Genomic DNA, 14,865 nt, shown 5'->3' on the forward strand with positions numbered 1-14,865 from the left:
GCCCCGTCACTGCCCCGTCACTGCCCCGTGACTTATGATTTATTCTGATTCCCGTCTCGCACAGGCAGCAGTGTAACAGACTGTGAGTGTTATCCAGGGGTGAGGTGGAGCCGGTCACATAGTTACATGCATGACGTGCGCTTCACTCTGATAATGATGTGCAATTATTATATATTATATTCCATATGACATTACACACTGTTATAGGAATGTTACTAAAATGTTATTATGTCAACACTGTCGCCCATAAAGAGAATAAATATGTCTGACCTCTGCTCATGAAGTGATTGTGACAGTGTGATTTATTTATTGATAAAGTGAATATCTTCTATAAACTTTATTGATCAGTCACTGTGATTCCTGATGACACAGGAATAAGAAGAGGAATGATTCCAACATTACAGGCAGCAGTGTACAGTGTATATAGATATGATTTAAATATATTTCTATTAGTACAGACACATACTCAGTGCTGTTAGCTGGTATATTACTCAGAACTTTAAACTCCACCTTGGTGTTACAGTATCTCACACTGTGCTGTGCTTTGACTTGTTCTTTGCTTTTTTCATACAACACCCTGTATTTCAGTCTCTGTGTGTGGGTGTGTGTGGGTGTGTGTGGGTGTGTGTGTGTGTGTGTGTGTGTGTGTGTGTGGGTGTGTGTGGGTGTGTGTGTGTGTGTGTGTGTGTGTGTGTGTGGGTGTGTGTAATTTTATATTTTTTTCAGTTTGTTGTATCATTGTACTATATAAATGTTAAAATAGAATATAAATGGAAAATATAGATAGAATATTAATAATAATTTTAAAAAAACGAATAATAACTCTGTGTGTGTGTGTGTGTGTGTTTACAGACACAAAGACCTACACTCAGGATGGAGTGTGTCTCACAGAGTCAGGTCTGTCTCACCTTCAGTCTCTGGTTGAACCGCTGACGTCACCGCGCAGGTATCGCAGGTAAACTGCTGCTTTTTGCTTCTCTGGAGGTTCTGGACGTTCTCCAGGTGTTCTCCAGGTGTTCTGTGTGGGCGGAGCTGATGAGTCATCACACTGATCAGCTGTTTCCTGTTCTCGCCCTGCCTGCAGGTGTAAACCCAAACTGAAGCTGAGGATCATCAACCAGAACAGTGTGTCTGTCCTACAGACCCCACCTGACCCTGACCCCCCCACTGAGCAGGACCATCACAGAGGTCAGAGGTCACAAACATAAAGCGCACCCACAAAACACCAGATTAGTAAACAGGAATACGGTGTTCGTGTTGTAAAGCAGGAACACCTGTTCATATACCACGAGCCAGTGTAACACAGGAAATACATCATAAGTCTCTGTTCTCCAGGTGACGTGGAGTGTGAGATGAAATCTGACTCCAGCCCTGAGCGAGACCACACCCATGACGATGATGTCACCAAGGAGCCAGAGGTTACCGACGGCAACAAGAAAAGGAAGAGGAAACCCTACAGGCCAGGTGAGAGGGTGTGGACTGTGGTCAGGTGAATTCACAACCAGTTAGAACCAGACGACAGGCAGCAGATTAGTTCAGCTCAGCCTCTGCTACCCCTCCATCCCTGTCTGTCTCATGTCTCCGTCCCCGCCTGTCTCATGTCTCCGTCCCTGTCTGTCTCTTTGTGTCTCAGGCATCGGGGGGTTCATGGTGCGTCAGCGTGGTGGGAAGGCCGGTCCGAGCAGAATCAAACTGTGCAGGAAAGATTCGACAGAGACGCTGCTGGGCCGAGACGAAGGTGAGACACCTGCTCCTGTGAACACGCCCCCGCCGTCTTTATGAGTTCACACTGATGTCAAAGTATCACAACAAAACAAAACGCTGTGTGACCGAAATGGAAACATCAGACTCAGGAATAGTTTATAGACTAAAGATGAATATTTTTATCGTGTGCCGGTCTCGTGTTTCAGGCCTGTTGGATGCTGACGTTGCCTTGGAGACAGTGCCCCCGTCAGACCAGGCCATGGAGAAGGTGAAGAAGAGGTACAGGAAGAAGAAGACGAAGCTGGAGGAAGCTTTTCCATCGTACCTACAGGTAACACACACACAGACACAGAGACACACACACACACAGACACCCACTCACTGAATCCCAGCGTTCTGATTGGCTGTCCCTGTCCTCGCCCAGGAGGCGTTCTTTGGTCGGGATCTTCTGGACCAGAGCCGGCAGGTGGACAGGAGGGCGGGGCCAGAGACACCAGCTGGTAGCCAATCAGGAGCAGTAGCAGGTGACATGAAGAGCCCTGCCCCTGGTCTACATGGCCCCTCCCCCTCGGGATTGCTCGTCGATGCCATGACAACCAACAGGAAACAGGGAACACTGCGTGAGCTATTTCTGTTTCTTCATTTATCAGCAGATCTTCATCTTTCATTCGTGTTTGAAATTCATTGTGAAACGTGTGTTTTGATTTTGTGTGTGTGTGTGTGTGTGTGTGTGTGACCATCCAGCCATGTCAGAAGAAGCTCTAGTGGATCTGTCTGATGTTCTCAACACTGACCCTCACATACTGGCTACAGGACACACAGGTACACTCCCATCATCCCCTCACCGCGTCTTCACGCCGGTCTTTCCAGCAGCTCAGCTCCGTAACAGTGAGAGACCGTCAGCACTCTGGGTCCGACAGGCTGCACTGACTCCCACTGTACCTTCAAACTAAATATCAGATTTACACTTTCACACCAAACGTCTGTCTTTTGTCTCAAAGTCTTCAGAGACATCACACTGTTCTCCATAAGATGATGACCATGAAGTCTGACTGAAAGCTCAGGAGCTGGGCTGCTAGCTGCTGAGATGACCAGCAGGTCCTCATGTCAGGGAGCACCTTTCCATTATTTCAATAAGCTGACCACATATTTGAAATCTAAGCAGTTAGAGTGTCCTGATAAAACACACAGAGTGAGACCTCTTCAGGTCGTGTGGACTGAACTCGTCCTGATGTGGACGCTGAATGATGGGAAAGCCTGCTGTGGTGACGTGTTACAGAAAGAGTAAGGATGCTGTGTGGTGTTTGTTGGCTGGCCCACAGCTGCTGCTGGAGGAGTGTAGTCTCAGGCCGCAGCACTGTTCAGGTGATAACTGTGTGTATTTGTTTTCAGGTCAGTTCCAGGTGGAGCGCTCCCCCTCTCCGTTTGGTAAGACTCAGCTGGGAAACCACCTCCTCCCTCTGCTCCTCACCTGCTTTCTCTTCCTCCCCCTGCAGAGCTTTGGGGTCTTTTGAACTCACGTCTCTTTGGAAGCTGAAACGAAAATACTTCAGAAACCACCCTGAATATTTTACACTTCATTGGTGGATCTGTGGACAGAGCCGGGCTAGCTGTTTCCCTGCTTCCATTTATGCTAAGCTAAGCTAGCAATACAGAAATGAGAGCGGTACCAGTCTGTGAGAAGAGGGAAGAGGGTTTGGGCCTGTAGACGTTTGGAGGAGTAACACAGACTTCTTCTTCTTCTCCTCCTCCTCCTCTTCCTCCTCCTCCAGTTAACTCCACCTGCTGCTGCTGCTTCTCCTGCAGCTTCCCGCTCACCTCCTGTCCGTCTCTGCGTTCATTCAGGATATTATTTAACCCGTCTGTCTGTCTGTCGTCTCTCAGCTGGGCTAGACATCAGCTCCATGGCCAACGACACGTCATTGACATCTGAGCTGACGGGAAGTGGTGGGTGTGGCCAGAGGGCGGTGCAGGAGGAGCCTCTGGATGCCATCTTAAGCCCTGAGCTTGACAAGATGGTCACTGACGGTGAGTTTGAAGTTGACACGTTAGCAGAACAGAACGTGGCCTCGTTCTCGTGTCCTCGTCTTTTGTTGTTGTGCACGTGGAAGGTTGTGAACCTTAGACTGCAGAAGAACAACAGCTGACTGATCACTGACGTGCTGTTCTGTTTCAGGTGCCATCCTCAGCAAACTCTACAAGATCCCAGGTAAGACTGAGTGCACTCATCTCACCTGGGCAGTAAAAAGTCCTGGTGAGCGGCTGCTTACAGCTGCAGTGCTTCATCACAAAGTTTTAACTAATAACATCAGTGTCATGCACAGATTAGTTTCTGTATTTCTCTGGTTGTGATGATTCCTCTCAACAGTCCAATACTCTGTGTGTGTGTGTGTGTGTGTGTGTGTGTGTGTGTGTGTCTGTGTGTGTGTGTCTGTGTGTGTGTGTGTGTCTGTGTGTGTGTGTCTGTGTATGTGTGTGTGTGTGTCTGTGTGTGTGTGTCTGTGTGTGTGTCTGTGTGTTTGTCTGTGTGTGTGTGTGTGTGTGTCGGTGTGTGTGTGTGTGTGTCTGTGTGTCTGTGTGTGTGTGTGTCTGTGTGTGTGTGTGTGTGTGTGTGTGTGTGTGTGTGTGTGTCTGTGTATGTGTGTGTGTGTGTCTGTGTGTGTGTGTGTGTGTGTGTGTGCGCGTGTGTGTGTGTGTCTGTGTGTGTGTGTGTGTGTCTGTGTGTTTGTCTGTGTGTGTGTGTGCGTGTGTGTGTGTGCAGAGCTGGAGGGGAAGGATGTGGAGGAGGTGTTCACTGCTGTTCTCAGTCCAGACAGCAGCAACCAGCCAGAGCAGAACCAACACACACGCACTGCTGCTGGGAGCAAGACACACACACAGCACACAGGTACACACTCGCACACACACACACAGCACACAGGTACACACTCGCACACACACACACGCTTCTGAATATTCTTAGTCTGTTGACGTGATGTAAATTCTGACTCAGGTGAGGTGATGTCATCAGACGACGTGTTTTGTTTGGAGAGTTTTCAGAATAAATAACTGATCAGATGTATCGATTATTGAATCTCTGTCTCTGAGCAGCCGGCGCGTTTCCACGTCTGCCGCTGATGAACGGCCTGATGGGAGCTGCTCCTCACTTTCCTAACGCTTCCATGGTGCCCAGCGACGTCCAGGGTCCAGCAGGCTTTAGGATACCCCCTCCTGAGGTTCCCGCCCCAGCTCCGCCCCCGGGCCCTGGCCCCGGGCTGGCCTCGGCCAATCAGGCGCCGGCAGGAGAGGGCGAGCAGGATGTGCTGTCGACGGCTCAGAGGGGCATGCTGAAGTGGGAGAAAGAGGAAACGCTGGGAGAGCTGGCCACCGTCGCACCGGTCCTCTACTGTAACACCAACTTCCCCCGGCTGAGAGAGCAGTATCCTGGTACACACACACGCACACACACACACACACACACACACACACACACACACAGCAGCCAACAACACAGCTGTAACTAAAAACATCTCACATCTTTCAGAAGTTTCCCACTGACAGATTTGGTGTTGAGTTATGACCTCTGCTTTACTGTGTGTGTGTGTGTGTGTGTGTGTGTGTGTGTTTGTGTGTGTGTGTGTGTGTGTGTTTGTGTGTGTGTGCGTGTGTGCGTGCGTGTGTGCGTGTGTGCGTGTGTGCGTGTGTTTGTGTGTGTGTGTGTTTGTGTGTGTGTGTGCGTGTGTGCGTGCGTGTGTGCGTGTGTGCGTGTGTGCGTGTGTTTGTGTGTGTGTGTGTTTGTGTGTGTGTGTGTTTGTGTGTGTGTGTGCGTGTGTGCGTGTGTGTTTGTGTGTGTGTGTGTGTGTGTGCGTGTGTCAGACTGGTCCACCAGAGTGAAGCAGATTGCCAAACTGTGGAGGAAGGCCAGCTCTCAGGACAGAGCGCCGTACGTGGTGAGTGTCATCATCGACTTTTCAGTTTTTCGTTGTCCTGGTTACAGCAGAAAGTATGGCAGCCACTTTAATTAACAACAGATTATAATTAATATACTGTCTTGGATCACTTGAGTTGAGCCTTGAGTTTCATCACCTGCAGAGGAAGGTGTCGCCTGTGTGACGGGCGACACCAGCACATCATAGCTCATGGCGTCTCCAGGGTTTGAGTCTGCGTCAGTAAGGTGTTTTCTCATTGGCAGCAAAAAGCTCGGGATAATCGGGCGGCTCAGCGCATCAACAAGGTGCAGCTGTCCAACGACCCGCTCAAACGCCACCCGCCCTCGCAGCAGCAGCAGCAGCAGCAGCCGCCGCCACCACCGCCGCCGCTGCCTCCGGGCCCATATGACCCCGTTTCCATGGAGACAGAGGTGGCATTCAAGGATCCACTGAGGCCCAAAGAGTCAGAGCAGGAGCAGGAGTGGAAGTTCAGACAGGTGAGCAGAGTCTCAGTGTGTGTGTGTTTAACATATCATCCCCATTGAATAGAACCAGAGAGAAATCAACACCAGACTCCAGTCAGAAAACGCAGGATTTAACTCAACAATGTTCGTCTGAAAGGATCCAGATTATATTCAGAAATAATCAGACTTCAGTTTTCTACTGTCGGAATAAGAAAACTGGAGCAGACCAAACGTCTTTGGACAGTCTTCAGATTGTTAATGCAGCCCAGAATCAGAGGGTTTCACACTATGCAACAAAACTAAAGAATGAACTGAGTGAAAAAACAATGACAGGAGACAAAGGGAGGACGAGGAGCGGCAGACGAACTTCAGGTATTTATGTTCGTGAGTTTTATTCACGTTTCATCTCACCTTAGTGATAAAGTTATTAATGAACACTGTGCAATAATGTGATTTTCCTTTAAGAGGCACAAAGTATCAGTATGAATGAAAAAGCAGCATAAACTAATGATTTGGGATTGAAAGGACAAATGTTTCTCCCGTCCCTGGTGGAGCTGGACTCGCTGGGACGAGGTGATACTGGGCTGTATCAACACTGACGTGACTTCTCAGTATAAAGTTTAATGAACGCGTCTTTCACCTGCAGTTCTGTTACTGCGGCAGGATGATGTTGGTTTCCCCCTCTGAATAATAACCATGGTAACCATCATGCATGTCAGGGGGATACAGAGACAGGCGGGAGATGGACGAGTGAGTGATGGGGGTCAGATCCCTTTTACAGTGGTATGAAGAGTATGCAGAGCTCATGTCATTGTGATGAAGATGATGAGTGTGATGAAGATGATGAGTGCCATGTGATGTGCATGTCTGTTGAGCCTCACTCACTCCAACTAATGTCTCTGATGTAATTGTCATTGAAAAGGGAGAGGTAAAAGACAGATGGGGAGCCGGTAAGAAGAGGCAGGAAAATCTCCCCCAAAGCAAAGCCCTAAAATCACCAACAGATAAAGATTGTCCCTACCAGGCATCTGTAGCAGGAGGTGGCAAAGAGGCTCTGGTAAGATCTCAAGGCGAACCCGTTCGAAGCAGACTTCCTGTCTCCATGACCCTCTGAAATCCTCTTCCTGTCCTGGGTCAGTGTTGAGCTGGTCCACGAACACTCTAGTTTTCACTCTTAGTACCTGGACGGTCCACACCCGGTCCACACTCCGTCCACACCCGGTCCACACCCTGTCCACATTCAGTCTACACCAGTTTACAGACATGGACAATGAGATGGACATCTATAAGCCAGTTGAAAGCTGAATTGATAATGAACATGAATGAAATTTTTCTGGGAGACTTCACACATTAGATGTTTTTGTATCAGTATCTTGGTGACGGAAGAAGAATCGTAAAGTGACGTGTAAACGTTTGATCTCGCTGCAGCTGTTTTCAGCATCACACTCATTTTAGAAAACAGCTGAGACCTTACTGGCCTCCAGGACAGAGACCGTGACGACTGGACGTGTTAAACTCTGACCCAGCCGACACAGACTCAAACCAAAGAGGGTTTCAGACACATGGACCGGGACTAGTCACAGCCATCGTCTCTGGGCCAAAGTGACGTTTATGTCTGAGAAGGTTTGATCTGATCACATGGGATCAACACGTCCCTGATAAAACGTGATGCTTTAAGTGGAGTTGACCCAGAGTCGGTGTCTGTGGCGTCAGTCTGTTTCAGAACTGACTGATTTTATTCTGAAGGGAACCACTCTGAATGTTGGACTGCTGCCGTCCTCCGTCCTCCAGCCTCACACTGATCTGAGAACAGCTCTCACAGGTAAACACAGTCCTGGTCTCAGTGTCAGCTGCAAACGTCCTGTCTGTTACAGCAGAGGTCGGTCGGGTTTACTGGGTTATTCACAAGCTTTTCTGCTGAGTCCTACACATGAAGTGGACAGAGACAGTGAAGACGGGTTTAAACTGTGAGGGAGGTGAAGGGGACATGTGCTGTAAGGAGTCAGTTGTTGTAAGTTGGCTGCTGGTGGACGCTGTAAACTGCTCAGGTCTGTACTAAATGGAATGTGTGAACACAGACCTGAGACACGTGTCCTCTGTCCACTGTGGACAGCACCTCTGAGCTCATGTTACCTCACAGCGAGGGTTATGGGTCAGGGAAGCCATCATCAGTCTCCATAGTTACAGACAAAAAGAGATGTGATATACGCAGGTGATCAGCTGACATCACTGAGACCAGGATGTGTCCCAGTCTGAGAGCAGGACCACAGCCTGGACCGTTGTCCCCTCAGTGTGAGGTGTCTCTACTGGAGGACGAAAACAGCGTCTTCATTGTGAGCTGGTGTCACTGCAGCTGTGAAGAAGCAGGGGAGAGACAGACAGGGAAGAGCAGTCAGCAGGGAGGACTAATGTCCAGCTCCAACAGACCCCCACCGTCCCAGCCCAGCCAGAACCAGAATCCCAGCAGGACGGACGTGGTTCTGTCTGCAGCACCTCACACACTGAGTTACTGTCCAACACATTCAGTGTGACATGTTAAATCCTCATGTGTCATTAATGTTTTAGTCGTGTTGTTCATCACCACTGATCCTCCACAGTAATGACTGAGAGAGAGAGAGAGAGGGAAAGCCAGCATTACTAGCTGCCATGTCTCCATGTTTAACTCCACATGTAGAGACCAGTCAGCTCACTGACACCTGTCTCTGTCCTCCCGTCCTCCCGTCCTCCTGTCCTCCTCCTCTCTGTCTGTTTTTGTTTGTGTTTTTCTCTCAGCAAATGCGTCAGAAGAGTAAACAGCTGGCCAAGATGGAGGCCACTCAGAAGCTGGAGCAGGTGAAGAACGAGCAGCGGCAGCAGCAGCTGCTGGCCAACCAGCGCCTGGCTGGACGGCTGTCCCCCGAAACCGGCAGCCGCAGCCCCGTCACCCCCGCCCAGCAGCCAGCCGCCGGGGGCAGCGCCTCCCCCCTCTGTCCCCCAGCGTCCAGGGAGGGTCAGTCCAGGCAGCACCTCCTCCTGCAGGGGGGCCAGAGTTCAGGTCTAGCGGATGACGTCTTCCTAAGGCCGCAAGCTCCTCCTCCCTCCGGGTTCTCCTCCCTCCCTCACTCCCCTCACTCCTCCTCTCCTCTCCACCAGCCTCCGTCCTCCCCCCAGATGTTCTCCCCACCCTCCTCTCGCCCCTCCTCGCCCTGGGATCCTTACTGTAAGGTAGCAGGGACTCCTCGCCCCACCTCCTCGCAGTCTGGCGGTCCCACAGTCCCACAGCAGCAGCGACACAGTTCCCTCAGTGCCTCCCCGGCCCATGATGCCTTCGGTTCCCCTGCACCCTCCCCCGACCCTAAAACCTCCGACGTATCTAGGGTCCTTGGACCCCAGCCAGGTAAATCCTAGTCTCTCCTCCTTATTTTCTCCTCCTCATGACTTCTTCTTGTTTTCTCCTCCTCGTGACTTCTCCTTGTTTTCTCCTTCCAGGACTGCAGCAGGGCAGAGGAGGTATGATGAGCCCCTCCTCTGGCTCGGCCCCTGACCACACAGCCAGGCATGCTGGGATTCGAGCAGCTGAGACCTACCAGAGGAGTCCACATAACAGCGGTAACCTCCGTGCAGCGGTGTCTGAATTGTATGGTCGGGCTGGTGAACTGGTCCAAGGCGGGGTATTTAAAGCCCCCATGCCCCCACACCACCAGCCTCAGCAGGAGATGTTTGGAAGCACTGGAGGAGGAGGAGGAGGAGGAGGAGGAGGAAGGAGGGACCCATCCAGACCCACAGATCTGGGCTTTGCCCTCCCCCAGTCACAGGACCCTCCCTTCCCCTCCAGTCCACTGTCAGGCCTTGGTTCCCCCCACTGCAGCCCCTATGCCCAGACACCCGGCACCCCCAGACCTGACTACAACCAGCATGTCACTGACCCCTTCACCCAGCAGTCACCTTTGACCTCCCGCCCGTCTCCTGACCCCTACTCCAACCCTCAGACTCCTGGTACACCACGCCCACACTCAGACCCCACGTACCTCACGACTCCACCTGCACTGCGACTGGACCAGTACAACCAGCAGTCTGCCAACCGTCGGCCGTCCCCCTCCCACCCAACCCTTGACCCCTACACCTCCAACCCGGGGACGCCCTGCCCCTCTCTCGCAGAGCGCTTCCCTCGATCGCCTGGGAGTCAGCGGAGCGCCGACCCCTATGCCCAGCCCGTTGGTACACCACGACCCTCGCCAGACCCCTACGCCCAGAAACCCTCCACGCCGCGGCCCCAGAAGGCCCCCGAGCCCTTTGTCCAGGCCCCGGTAGAGAGCTTTACTCCTCAGCCTACAGGATCTGGGTCATCCCCTCTGGCTCCAGGACTGTCTGGGGAGACAGCAGCCTTCACCCCGGCACACCACCAGGTAACAGACAACACAGGGTCCACACTGCCTGTCCTGCAGTTTGTTTCTCATGAGGTGACAGCAGAGTGTGGCTGCCATGCGAGCGTCTCTCAGTCTTATTTATGTTTTCCTCTCTTCAGTTGCAGCAATCTCCAGGAAGACAACAACAACAACAGGACACAATTTCCAGAACTCCCAGTAGCCATACCCCTAAGCACCCTGGGATGTCAGAGGAGGGCGGTTTCTCTGGTGTGGCCAGTCAGACTCCGGGTCACGACCCCTTCGAACAGGGTCACATGACACCAGGCCCCTCACAGATGGACAAGACAACAGCCCATGAAATGGCAGGTCTGGGTGTGGCCTCTTTAGATGGACCAATGAGCATGCTGCCTCAGCCTGGTGACTCCGAGGAGAAGCTGAGACAGGTAGGACAGGTGGTCTCTCCTTTAGTTTATGATTTCCAGAGGTCCAGGTCTCAGCGGTTTGTTGGGTGCACTCACTGTTCTCCATGTGTCCCTGTGCAGCGTCAGCGGCTGCGGCAGCTCATTCTGAGGCAGCAGCAGCAGAAAAGCGTGTTACGGCAGGAGAAAGGTCTCCAGGAACCAGCTTCTGGACCAGCCGCACCCCCTGCTGCTCCACCCGGCCCCACCTCTAGTTCAGGGACTCCCCGTCACTGGTCTCAGGAGGACTCCTCTGCCTCCACCGCTCCACCAGCAGACCCGTTTGGACGCCCCCCACCTCCCTATCCCGGCACAGTGAGGCCCGGTGGGCCAGCGATAGCTCCGGCTCTGAGGTTTCCGTCAGGCTTCCCAGGGGAGGTTCCCTTCCCCAGGCAGAGTCTCACCAGAGAGCTGAGTATCAGAGGACCAGCTGTGAGGTGAGAGGGGTGACGAAACCTGGTCCTGACCTGATATGATGATGTGGTCTGTTGAACTCCTGTCTCCCCTTTTCTAGGTTTGGTGTTCCTACAGGAGCTCCAGCAGCTCTCCAGGACTCCTTCCTGCGTCCTCCCCAGGGTTCAGTGCCTGGATCTGGGCTCAGTGTTGTGGAGGGAGTCCCTGTCCAGATGAGGAGGCCGATGCTGGGGGAGTTCACCGGCACCCGACCCCTCACTGCTCCCATCACTCACCCACATGTGCCAGGTTGGAAAAGCACCATTGATTAGTTGATTGATTTATTTATCTGATTTATCTATTTATCTGTTCAGGTGTTGAAATGACTGATGCAGTGTCCAGCTCGTCCCAGTTCTCAGAGGTCTCTTTGTCTCCCCTCTCAGGTGTCCCCCAGCCATACCTCCCACGTTCCCTCCCTATCCAGCAGCACAGCATCATGGGACAGCCATACATTGAGCTTCGGCACCGCGCCCCCGAGAATCGCCTGAGGCTTCCCTTCCCTCTGTCCTCTGCTCCAAACCCCGAGGCCCCACTGCTGCACCCCAGAGACCCCCAGCCATCTGTGGTCAGAGCTGGTCAGGGGGCCAGGATGGGTGACACGTCTCTGGGCCAGCAGATGGTGATGGCTGGTGGCGTGGAGCATCTGAACCAGCAGGACCAGCAGCAGCTTGGCCACACAGCAGCTCTGACTCAGAGCAGCGAGTCAGCGCTCCCAGGGGCTGATGGGATGGAGGAGCACCTGGAGGGGGAGGACTCGGCCGTGAAGGATCTGGAGGACGTGGAGGTGAAAGATCTGGTTGACCTGAACCTGAACCTGGACCCTGAGGACGGTATGAACACGAGTCACATCTTAATACTCACCGTGATGTTTGCTCTAGCGCCACCCTCAGGATCAAATGAGCAGGGCTCAGCCTGCTTCCTGTGGAACTGCATGATAAATGTGAAATGTCTGACAAACAGCCTGAGCTGCTAACTTCACTTGGTAACAGATATTCAGTCATTATAAATGTGTGATTGGTTTAGGATGAGGTGAAGTTCAAACTTGGTTTAACTGATAAACAGTTGTCCCTCATCTGGACCCATTCTGGATCTGTGTCTCAGGTAAAGAGGACCTGGATCTGGGTCCGAACGACCTCCACCTCGATGACTTCCTGCTGTCGGGGAAGTTCGACCTGATCGCCTACGCTGACCCTGAGCTCAACCTGGAGGACAAGAAGGACATGTTCAACGAGGAGCTGGACCTGGAGCCGGTGGAGGAAAAGGAGGGGGGAGAGAGGAGGGACGGTGCTGGTGGGTCCAGAAAAACAGATAGCCACATCCTCCAGGTGGGCCAGGTGAAACAGGAAGTGAAGACAGAAGTCAGGGACAGCCCCTCTGCAGCCCAGCACCTTACAGCACAGCCTGCCACCAGCAGACCCCCTGGACCTCCAGGAGCTTCAGGGACCAAAGCAGCAGGTTCCAGCCAGCCCGGGTCCTCTGTCCTCCTCACCAAGGTGCTACCATCTTTTATCTAGTTATTAGTACTAATCAATAAGAATATTAATTGAAGAAGAAGAAAATCTAATGAATAACTCACTCACACATTTACCTTCCACCCTGCTCCCTCCTTCTGTCCGTCCAGGAGAAGGTGGAGGACTCTGGTTCTGGTTCAGGGACCTTGCCAGCTCTCCAGGTCCAGGAACAGGCTCTGTTGTCAGGCATGGCTCCCAGGGTTCACCCCCCTGTGGCTGCAGGTGAACGGATAAAAACCTGGAAAAAAAAAACTGAACCTTGATAGATTTTATTTTTTGAGCTAATGATCAGCGGACGTTTAACCAGAAATTCTCCTCTGTTTCCCCCGTCTTCTTGTCTCCTCCTGTCTCCTTGTGTCCTCCTGTCTTCTTGTTTCCTTCTTAGCTCCAGGTCAACAGTCTGTCTTCCAGCAGCAGCAGAGACCCTTTTTACCCTCCCCCTCCCCCTCGGCGCTCCTCACCTCCCACCCCCAGGGTCTCCTGGTGTCTCCTCACCCCAGTCTAACTCCTCAGGGTCCTCCTGCCCCGCCTCACCCACAGTCCATTCAACCCCCCCAACCTCGCCTCCTCTTCAACCCCCAGACCCAACCTCCACACACAGAAACGTCCACCCAGACTCAGGACCAGGTGCAGAACCAGAACAAACCCAGGCCTCTGCTCCTGGAGGAGCAGCCTCTCCTCCTGCAGGACCTCCTGGACCAGGAGCGTCAGGAGCAGCAGCAGCAGAAACAGATGCAGGCTCTGATCAGACAGAGGTCCACCTCAGACCCTGTGTTCCCCAACATGGGTAAGACCCAGACCCCGATAGACCCTGACCCCCGACAGACCTGGACCCCCGACAGACCTGGACCCCCGACAGACCCGGACCCCCGACAGACCCAGACTCCCGACAGACCTGGACCCCCGACAGACCTGGACCCTGACAGACCCAGACCCAGACCCCCAACAGACCCGGACCCCCGACAGACCCAGACTCCCGATAGACCTGGACCCCCGACAGACCTGGACCCTGACAGACCCAGACCCAGACCCCCGACAGACCCGGACCCCCGACAGACCCGGACCCTGACAGACCCGGACCCCGACAGACCCAGACCCAGACCCCCGACAGACCCGGACCCCCGACAGACCCAGACCCAGACCCCCGACAGACCCAGACTCCCGACAGACCCGGACCCCCGACAGACCCAGACTCCCGATAGACCCGGACCCCCGACAGACCCAGACCCAGACCCCCGACAGACCCAGACCCCCGACAGACCCAGACCCCCGACAGACCCAGACCCAGACCCCCGACAGACCCAGACTCCCGACAGACCCGGACCCCCGACAGACCCAGACTCCCGATAGACCCGGACCCCCGACAGACCCAGACCCGGACCCCCGACAGACCCAGACCCCCGACAGACCCAGACCCAGACCCCCGACAGACCCAGACTCCCGACAGACCCGGACCCCCGACAGACCCAGACTCCCGATAGACCCGGACCCCCGACAGACCCAGACCCAGACCCCCGACAGACCCAGACCCAGACCCCCGACAGACCCAGACCCAGACCCCCGACAGACCCGGACCCCCGACAGACCCGGACCCCCGACAGACCCAGACTCCCGATAGACCCGGACCCCCGACAGACCTGGACCCTGACAGACCCGGACCCCGACAGACCCAGACCCAGACCCCCGACAGACCCGGACCCCCGACAGACCCAGACCCCCGACAGACCTGGACCCCCGACAGACCCGGACCCCCGACAGACCCAGACTCCCGACAGACCTGGACCCCCGACAGACCTGGACCCTGACAGACCTGGACCCAGACCCCCGACAGACCCGGACCCCCCGACAGACCCAGACTCCCGATAGACCTGGACCCCCGACAGACCTGGACCCTGACAGACCCAGACCCAGACCCCCAACAGACCCGGACCCCTGACAGACCTGGACCCTGACAGACCCGGACCCCGACAGACCCAGACCCAGACCCCCGACAGACCCGGACCCCCGACAGACCCAGACCC

The 14,865-nt window shown here is 53.9% G+C and overlaps 1 protein-coding gene across 5 annotated transcripts in view; it reads left to right on the top strand.

Annotated features, from left to right (window-relative positions):
* kmt2ca (lysine (K)-specific methyltransferase 2Ca) overlaps nt 1–14,865 on the top strand; it is a 52,273-nt gene that overhangs the window by 20,502 nt on the left and 16,906 nt on the right. For 4 of the 5 annotated variants that reach the window (XM_041065338.1, XM_041065340.1, XM_041065339.1 and 1 more), the window contains 24 exons: nt 853–955; nt 1,085–1,188; nt 1,336–1,464; nt 1,634–1,738; nt 1,911–2,035; nt 2,129–2,324; nt 2,449–2,526; nt 3,097–3,132; nt 3,589–3,732; nt 3,881–3,913; nt 4,466–4,591; nt 4,795–5,130; nt 5,560–5,633; nt 5,876–6,109; nt 6,999–7,133; nt 8,849–9,452; nt 9,545–10,461; nt 10,581–10,865; nt 10,965–11,317; nt 11,395–11,582; nt 11,717–12,163; nt 12,435–12,826; nt 12,955–13,066; nt 13,230–13,631. In XM_041065338.1, coding sequence (XP_040921272.1) covers nt 853–955; nt 1,085–1,188; nt 1,336–1,464; nt 1,634–1,738; nt 1,911–2,035; nt 2,129–2,324; nt 2,449–2,526; nt 3,097–3,132; nt 3,589–3,732; nt 3,881–3,913; nt 4,466–4,591; nt 4,795–5,130; nt 5,560–5,633; nt 5,876–6,109; nt 6,999–7,133; nt 8,849–9,452; nt 9,545–10,461; nt 10,581–10,865; nt 10,965–11,317; nt 11,395–11,582; nt 11,717–12,163; nt 12,435–12,826; nt 12,955–13,066; nt 13,230–13,631 — 5,658 coding nt within the window. The remainder of the gene's footprint in view (nt 1–852; nt 956–1,084; nt 1,189–1,335; nt 1,465–1,633; nt 1,739–1,910; nt 2,036–2,128; nt 2,325–2,448; nt 2,527–3,096; nt 3,133–3,588; nt 3,733–3,880; nt 3,914–4,465; nt 4,592–4,794; nt 5,131–5,559; nt 5,634–5,875; nt 6,110–6,998; nt 7,134–8,848; nt 9,453–9,544; nt 10,462–10,580; nt 10,866–10,964; nt 11,318–11,394; nt 11,583–11,716; nt 12,164–12,434; nt 12,827–12,954; nt 13,067–13,229; nt 13,632–14,865) is intronic. The other variant, XM_041065342.1, reaches the window with a different exon arrangement.

This window comes from Toxotes jaculatrix, chromosome 20, assembly GCF_017976425.1.
Source record: "Toxotes jaculatrix isolate fToxJac2 chromosome 20, fToxJac2.pri, whole genome shotgun sequence".
Classification (NCBI taxonomy): Eukaryota; Metazoa; Chordata; class Actinopteri; family Toxotidae; genus Toxotes; species Toxotes jaculatrix.